The sequence below is a fragment of the Trichosurus vulpecula genome, chromosome 3, assembly GCF_011100635.1.
Source record: "Trichosurus vulpecula isolate mTriVul1 chromosome 3, mTriVul1.pri, whole genome shotgun sequence".
Classification (NCBI taxonomy): domain Eukaryota; kingdom Metazoa; phylum Chordata; class Mammalia; order Diprotodontia; family Phalangeridae; genus Trichosurus; species Trichosurus vulpecula.
This window is the reverse complement of record NC_050575.1, coordinates 210,986,786-210,995,212: the sequence shown is the minus strand read 5'-3', so window position 1 is coordinate 210,995,212 and position 8,427 is coordinate 210,986,786. Positions and strand designations below refer to the sequence as shown.

The 8,427-nt window shown below is 46.5% G+C and overlaps 1 protein-coding gene across 2 annotated transcripts; it reads left to right on the top strand.

The window, feature by feature from the left end:
• The first annotated feature begins 2,978 nt into the window (after positions 1-2,978).
• PRR30 (proline rich 30) lies at positions 2,979-5,541 on the top strand. 2 transcript variants are annotated; one of them, XM_036748632.1, is made up of 4 exons: positions 2,979-3,260; positions 3,376-3,430; positions 3,605-3,662; positions 3,837-5,541. In XM_036748632.1, exon 4 carries the CDS (start codon positions 3,847-3,849, stop codon positions 5,365-5,367), a length of 1,521 nt encoding a protein of 506 aa, XP_036604527.1. In that variant the 5' UTR covers positions 2,979-3,260; positions 3,376-3,430; positions 3,605-3,662; positions 3,837-3,846; the 3' UTR covers positions 5,368-5,541. The 2 variants fall into 2 exon arrangements, with proteins under 2 accessions (XP_036604527.1, XP_036604526.1); XM_036748631.1 differs by having other exon boundaries at positions 2,986-3,164.
• Positions 5,542-8,427: the final 2,886 nt, after the last annotated feature.

Sequence of the window (8,427 nt, the reverse complement as noted above, 5' to 3'; positions counted from 1 at the left end):
CTAAGAGTAGTGTTTCCTTGATGTGGAAGCCCTGACATCTCTGAGACTTTAATTTATATGGGTTTTTTTCCCCTAGGAGATGATCAGTGGACTATTTCTATCTTCATTTTACTCGCTGGTTCTACTAGATTTGGGCAGTTTTTCACTTATGATTTCTTAAAATATAGGATCTACGCTTTTTTTCTTTTTGGTCATGGTTTTCAGGGAGTCCAACAATTTTTATATTATTTCTTTGACCTATTTTCCAGGCCAGTTGGGGTTTTTTGGTAGCTAAACATCTTATATGTTCTACTTTTTCAATCTTTTGATTTTGTTCTAATATATCTTGCTATCTCATGGAACAATTGATTTGTCTGGTATATTCTAGTTTCAGGGACTTTAATACTCAGGTGAGGTTTAACACTTTATCTTCTATGCTAGTAAGTCTCCTAATACTTTCTTTCAGAGCTTTTATTTTCTTTTTTATATCTTATTTCTTCTAGGTATTCATGGATTCTTTGGGGTAAATCCCTTTTGAGTAGTTGCTATCTCCTCTTTGGGAATCTCTAGATCTACAGTAATTTTTTAATACTAGTTGGTGTTTAATTTACTCATCTCTTGAGATTTTTAGTTCCTGAAAGTGGGGCTTTGTTCCAGGACTAGGTTCCAGCTTTTGGATGGAGTGACTGATGGCCCTGTTTGACTTCATCCTGGGTCTGTGGGCTTCCTGTGCTGACCATCTCCTGGAGTTAGGCTGTCCTGAATCTTTAAGGTTCAGAGCACTGGATCTTGAAAAATGCCTCTATGACATCTTTGGGCTCAATGCCAGGGATCTCAGAGCCTCCAGGCACCTGGCTGTTCTGGTCACTGCTACTCCCCCCAGGTTTCCAAGTCTTCCTGACCTCCCTGGAGATTTTTCTCTGCTCTTGCCTCTAGATACAGAGCCTCATAGGCTACACTTATCTCTAGTTCTTTGCTGGTTACTAGTCATGGTGGGAGGCTGGGTTGGCCTACATTGGCACTGACTTCACTGGAAGTCCTCTTTCTTATTGTCCATGGGCTTCTGGCTTTTTGGGGGGTATAGTTGTGGGACAGAAGTCACTAAACTTTCTTAATTGATTCCTTTATCATTATTCAGTCTGAAGTGAACGTCATGTTTTTGCTGGTGAAAGTTTGTGGGAGCTGGGTGGTCTACCTCTCCTTGGGGAAGCTATCTTGGTCCCTCAGCTTCTTTCAAAGCTTTAGTTCAGTTGTTTTCAGTTGTGTCCAACTCTTTCCAAACCCATTTGGGGTTTTCTTGGCAAAGATATTAGAGTGGTTTGCCATTTCCTTCTCCAGCTTATTTTACAAATGAGGAAACTGAGGCAAACAGGGTTAAGCGACTTGTCCAGGGTCATATGGCTAGTGTCTAAGGATGGATTTGAACTCAGGAAGATGAGTCTTCCTGACTCTAAGCCTAACATTCCACCTAGCTGCCCTGAATTTGTATCTTCAATGCCTGACAAAGTGCCAGACATGGTGGGGATTTCATAAATGCTTACTTAGTGGCTACTGTTCAACTTGTCTTTGTAGCCCCTGTGCCACACACAGGAGGTACTTAATCCTCAAAAGATTGTTAGTTTAGATCTATTCCTTCATCCCACTGATTGATGCTGAACAGGACAGGACTACAGGCAAACTCAAGCCATCAAAAAAGGCCTCCCTGGTGGCCCCAATTGTGAGGATTAATAGTCTTTCAGGGGTTCTTAACTTGGGTCTGTGAATTTGTTTCTAAAATAATATTTTGATAACTAGATTTCAGCATAATTGGTTTCCTCTGAAATGCTATGTATTTTATCTTTTGCATTTAAAAGCATTATTCTGAGGGATCTATAGGCTTCACTAAATGGCTGAAAGGGTCTATGATACGGAAAAAAAAAGGCTACCTGTGTGATACCTGAGTAGCCAGCTATTGCTAAAAACCCTGCCCCCAGCCCCTAATTGCAAACTCCAGTGTGCATATAAAAAAACAGACTGAGTTCCTGCCATTCGGCAAGGGGCCTGGGCCCCTAAGACTCTTCTAAGGAATGTGAGCTAATTGCCAGGTAAAAGGTCTAATGCCTAACGACCTTCCTCTGGCAGAGTGGGTTCAGAGATGTCTCTATCTTATGTCAACAGACTGAGCTGGAACATCTCTCGGTCTGTCCATGGCCATTAAGGATGGAAGCCTTGACCCTAGACATTATCTTGAATTATATGACTTTTACCATATCTTGAGCTTCAAGAGTTATGGCAAAAGTTGGAGACAGAGATCCTGGGTTGTAAATTCCAATAGACACTTTGTCAGCTATCTGATATGTTGTATTTACAATCTATTCAGGAGGTTCCTCTAACGTATCATGGTCATAAAAAGTGAAATAACACAGGCTTGCTGAGTCTGCAAAGTAACATGTAAACTTCAAGAGATAATTAAGCACTGAACCCTGTATTGTCTGTATAAACTACCCTCTCGCTTCATACGTGGTCATTTGATTTGGGAATTTTCCCCGAATGACCGCCGGCTAATAAACTTCTCCATTCAAAACTTATACTCTGTGGCTCGTCTCACTCGCTTCTGGTATAACACCTGTTAACTGCTTAGCTTCAAAGCTTGTGTCCAAGATTTTTTCTCCATCTTGTCTTTGGATATTAAAGAAGACTTTGTCGACAGTCTTACTAAAATCGGGGTACTCTATATATGGCATTTCCTGATCAACTCAGTCTACAAGGCAGGTAAAGGGGTAGGACAAGAGCTGAAAGGATGGTGCTGGATCAGGTCTACTTTGGGGTGAGGGGATCATCAGCCTGAGGGCACTGAATGTGTGTGAAGAGGGATGCTGAAAGCAATGCAGCATTAACACAGGGGTTTCTCCTACTTAAAGGATTTGTAAAGGGCTAGCCCGGCCTGGGTTATTTGTCTATTAAGAGAGATCTCTTGGAGACCTTAGGAGGCACCTCTGTGACATCAGCACGGGCCCACTGTGATGTGGGTGTGGAGTTCCAGGTTAGAGCAGCCCACCCGGCAGCGGGGGGGCTGACAGCTCCTGATGGGGGCGGCATTGCCGCCCCTTGGAGAAAGTCTCCCTTTCCTAGATGTCTCATTCCTGCTGGGCCCCCTGCTGCTGCTGCTGCTTGTCCTGCTTGGGCTACTGAGCCATCTTAGCTGGGTGAGGGCGGTCAGTCAGGAGAGTTAGGAACAGGAAAGCAGTTGGGGTTTGGAGAGATGACAACTGGGGATAAGGAAAATAAAGAACTGGCAGAAGGTAGAGGGCTTGAACTCAGGGGTCTTGAATGTGGGTTAAACTACACTTGATCTAGGGGGACATGGGCTGAGGAGAGGTGGTCTACAGCTATTAACTGAGTTCTCCTCTGGCTTAGATTCCCTCACTACTGAAGAATATTGTGAATCAGAGCTCAAGGAGCCCCCATCCAGGTAAGGATCGTCAGTACTAGGTCACTCCCCATTCCATAGTTTTGGTTCCATCATACCCCAGCTCTCAAACAATCCCTCCCTGCTTTCTTGCTCCCAGCACTTCTACCCAAGCACTCCTACCTTATCAATCCATATCACAAAGTTTCTGAACAAGGTCTTTGTCTGTCCTTACAGCTCCTGTAATCCCAAAGGTAGCTAGGAGGCCCAAACTCGTGGATTTGGGGACGTCTTGGTGAGCAGTGGCTAGTACTCAGACATATACGGGTAGGGCTGTAGGAGGGAGGGAAAGAAAACTCGAGGAAATCACAAATGAAACTGGGAGAGTCAGGAGAACAACCTTGTCCTATAAAGAGGAGGCAGGTGCAGATCTGAAGATCTCTGGGCACTGTCTGTGTCTTTTTGGCAGGTCCCAACGGATGAATTGTCCTTATCGTCGGCGGTACTCTATTCAGAAAATCCCTGCTACCCCTCATATCCTAAGTGACAGCTCTGAATCTCAAGATCCTGTACACCCTTATCAAAGGCCAAAGTTAAAGAGAGAGATAAAACACCAACCTAAGCTTGGCCTACTGGGGGGGGCACAGCCCATGCCCCCCCAGGAACCCTGGTGCTACACGTTAGGAGCAGTCCCTCTCTCTCTAGCCTGGCACCTGCTTCCATCACCAGCTCCCATTTTGCTCCATGTCCAACCCTCCCTCCCTGCACCACTACAGAGCCCTGAGACCCCATCACTACAGAGCCCTGTGACTCCAACACTACTTAGTCCTGAGGCCTGCAATCACCGGGAGCAAAACATTGCAGGCCATCAATTGCACCGGCAAGTCAGCAGTCAGCCACACCGGTCTTATTCCACTGTGATCCCATCACCCTTGGTTTCTTTGCACCCCCCTCCTCCTGAAACCAAGGAGATGGTGCCCAGGCACAACAACCAAGTAGTACTACAGATCTCTCTGTCCCCACAGTCTCAGCCTGGTATTGAGCTCCTCTTGGGCCCCACCCTCTGGCCCAGCTCAGCTGCCCAACCTCCACTTCACCCTAAAACCTATCCCCATACATATTGCCAGGTTCCCCCCAAACACAGCCTACCCCAAGCACTGCCCTCTCCTTATATTCCTTCACAGCCCCCTGACTGTACTCCTTCATTACAAGGAAGTCTATCCTCCTCTTCTGGTGGCCTCCAGGACTGCCAAAGGAGAAGAGAAAGGCTTCGGCAACTTCATAGTAGTGCAACAGCCCCCAAAGTTGGGGGGGGATGCGTGCCATGCGGGACTGGGCTTGGGGAGCAGGGGGGCCCTGCAGCTCTGGCCCAGGACCTGGTGGCACTTCTTGGTCGCCGCCGCATTGCCAGGGATCTGCGACTACTGCTGCTGCAGCGCCTGTGGCAGGGTCGTGCTGGACCCGCTCCAGCCGTGGAGTATCCTATATGTTTGGTGTGCCGCAAACCAAGAGGGCCCTCCTGCCCAGCTCCCAGCCATTGGCCTGGACCCCAGCTCCTTGCCTTCCCACAACTGCTGCCCTCCAGGCAAGGGCTGGCACTGGGGTCTGGGCCGCTCCGCGTCGGCATCGGCTTCAGCCTGCGCCTGCAACGGGATCAGGTCCAAGCCTTGGAACTACTGCCCAAGAAAGGGGTCGAGGACCTGGAGTACCTGGTCAAGGCCCAGGGCCCCAAGGAAGAAAGCTTCCCAGCCCCAGAGCCTCAATTCCCACCTTGCATCCCCTGCCCAGGGCCTCCACATCTGCAGGCCCCAGACCCTGGTCCTGCTTTCCCAAAACCCAGCCCTTTCCCTCCAGCCCATGCGCCCATATGCCCAGAGGCCCCCACCCACATTTCATCTCCAAGCAAGTACCTGGGCGCATCTGCCCAGGAACAGCCCAGGCCCCATCCCCTCTATTCCGGCCAAGGCCCCAAAGTACTGGGAGCCCAAGGGACACCCTGAAGGGATGGCTGGGTGGGGTCCATGTCTACTCTCCATCCCCGAATCCTGGGAGTCCTTTATGGAGTCTGCTGTCCCCAGGCTAAAAATGGCCAAAGAGTGCTATAGAGTCTCCCTGACACCACCAGTACTTGGCCCTCATTCTGTAGTCCACAATAAAGAGGATGCTACAGAACAATGTGTGTATGTATGAATGTATCATTATGAGCAGTGTGGGTATAAGCCCTTCCCTCTCCACATACCTCATGAAGCAGAATGCCCAATCTCTCCCAATTCCTGGCATCTTATTTTCTGCAATCAAAAGTACAAGTCCCAAATACAGATGAGGAGCTGAAGCAAGGAAATACAGGGTAGTCTTTCAATGACACTATGAGAATTAGGTAAGGTAGGTAGTATGATAAAGTGGAAGGAGTGCTGAACTTGGTGTCAGAAGACCTAAGTTTATATCTCCCACGATCATTAGCTGTGTGACTGGGCAATTATATAAACCTCGGCCTTAATTCCCCCTATCTACCTCTTAAGAGTTGTTATGAGGAAAGTGCTTTGTAAACCTCAAAGAGCTCTATAAATGTGAGTATTCTTGGTAAAAGTAATTCTATCCTGAAGTTTATGGTCCTTTCCAAAGGACACTGGGTTATACACGATATAATAGAAAGTAATTAGACTTGCAAGTCAGTCAGGAGAAACTGGGGTTCTAACAGTGGTACAGAAATCCAGGTTGCATTGTGTTCAAAGGTCAGTTCTGCCCCTTCCTACCTGTACAACCTTGAGCAATTTAACTTCTCTGGAGCTTGGTTTCATCATCTATAAAATGAAAAGACTGGATTAGATGACCTATGTCATAGGTCCTATGAGGTCTTTTCTAGTTTTAAATCTATGATCCTCCAACATCATCTGTGATATTTACCAGCTGGTTAATCCTGAACACGACCCTTAACCTGTCTGCGCACCAATTTCCTCATCTGCACCATGGGGATAACAGAATCATAGACTCTCAGAATTGGCAGGGACTTAAAAGACCATCTAATGCAATTTGTACCCAAATCCCCTCTCCAGTATCCTTGACAAGCGACCATAAAGGCTCTGCTTGAAGAGCTCTAGTGAGAGAGGTCCCTTTATCAAGGAGGCCACATTTAGATAGCTCTAATTGTTAGGATAATTCTAAGTGTTAGGAGGTGGTAAGGTGGATAGAGTGCAGGGCCTGAGTCAGGTGTGACCCTGTTTGCTTCAGTTTCCTCATTTGTAAAATGAGCTGGAAAAGGAAATAGCAAACTACTCCAGTATCTTCGCCAAGAAAAGCAAAAAAAAAAAAAAAAAAAAAAAAAGGGAGGGGGGTCATGAAGGTTTGAAGATGACTGAAAACAGCTTAACAACTGTTTGAAGTTTTTTTTTCAGATATCCAACCTAAATCTGCCTCTTGGCAACTTAACAAATTTAATCATTTCCCAATGACAGCCCTTTAAATACTTGAAAATAGCTATCATGTCCACATTAAGTCTTCTCTAGGCTAAACATCCTTAAGTCCTTCAATTTCTCCTCTTGTGGCAGGATTCTGAGGTCTATTTGGTCACCTTTCTTTGGATGCTCAATAGCTGATTAGTATTTTTCCCGAAATGCGGCTTTTGGAATTCAGCACCAACCAAACTCAACTTGTGCTTTAACCAAGGATACAGTGGAATGTATCACCTCCCCCATTTAATAAAACTTGTACTACTTACTTCCCAGAGTTGCTGTGGAGAAAGAACTTTGTAAACCTCAAAACATTATACATATGTGCGTATGAGTATGACTATCCCAAGAATCTAGCCAGCTTTGAGCTGAAAGAATAATAATGCTATAGCAACCCTACACTAAACTTTATTTCCCACCGTCCTCCCCACTTTTTTCAGGCCAGTCAGGATTTATCGCATAATCCCAGAGTACAAAAAAAAATGTTTACTTAGAATAAAAAGTCCCTCTACCAGTTGGAGGAGGAAAATATCAAGTAAGGGCAGCTAGGTGGCGCAGTGAGTAGAGCACCAGCCCTGGAGTCAGGAGGCCCTGAGTTCCAATCCGACCTCAGACACTTGACACACCTACTAGCTGTGTGACCTTGGGCCAGTCACTTAACCCCAATTACTTTGCTTTCTCCCTTCAAAAAAAAAAAAAAGAAAATATCAAGTAACAAATTGATGGGGGCACAGTCTCTGGGAACCCCTTGAACCCTTGAACTCTCCTTGAATCTTCCCACTTGACCTGGCCTTGGCCTGAGGCTATAACCATTAAGCCCAAATGCCTACCTTGCCCAGTCCTCTATTGTCCAGCTGTTTCCCCCCCTTAATCCTGTTTCCCATCCTTAATCCTGACCAAAATATCTATACCCTAGCTCTGTTACCCCAGCCCTTTATGGTCTGTCATTTCCATATAGCCTTCAGCTATTTCCCCCACCCTGGAGTCTGACCTCATCCCAGTCCCTTCAAGCTCCTCCTTAGACTCCTCCTTAAGTTCCTCCCTAGACCCCTCCTCTGGTCACCCCAGACCACCCCTCAATCCCTCCCACAACCTTTGTGTATATAATCTCCATCTTGCCTCCATGAAGGTGGTCAGATCCAATCTAGCTCAGATTGGTCTGGCCCTCTTTGTTACAGGCGTCGCAAGGGGTGGGATGTCTTGGGGCAGGCCTGTTTGGCTAACTCTTAATAAACTTTGTCTTTTCCCTTGGCTGAGAAAGCTTGACTCGAATTCTTTCGGGTAGGACCCAGTGTGTCGGTACTTTGGGGTACTTTGGGGTGTCAAGCACCTCTCACCCCAAACCCTCATCAAAATGGCATAAAATAAAACAAAACAGATAGCTATGGAAACACTGGCAACAGGGTTTCTCGCTCTCCAGATTCTCAGCCTTTAAGTAGTGGGGTTACCAGGCCTAGCTATGCTAGAGCCATCGCACCACAGATGCGTTGTTGTCTGTCTTTCATTTTCAAAGAGGACCAATGACATCACAGGTCATCTTGACATTTGAAAAGGTGAAATGGATTTAAGTGAGGCAGAGCTGCCCCGAGTCACCAGCCTCACTCTCTCTTCCGG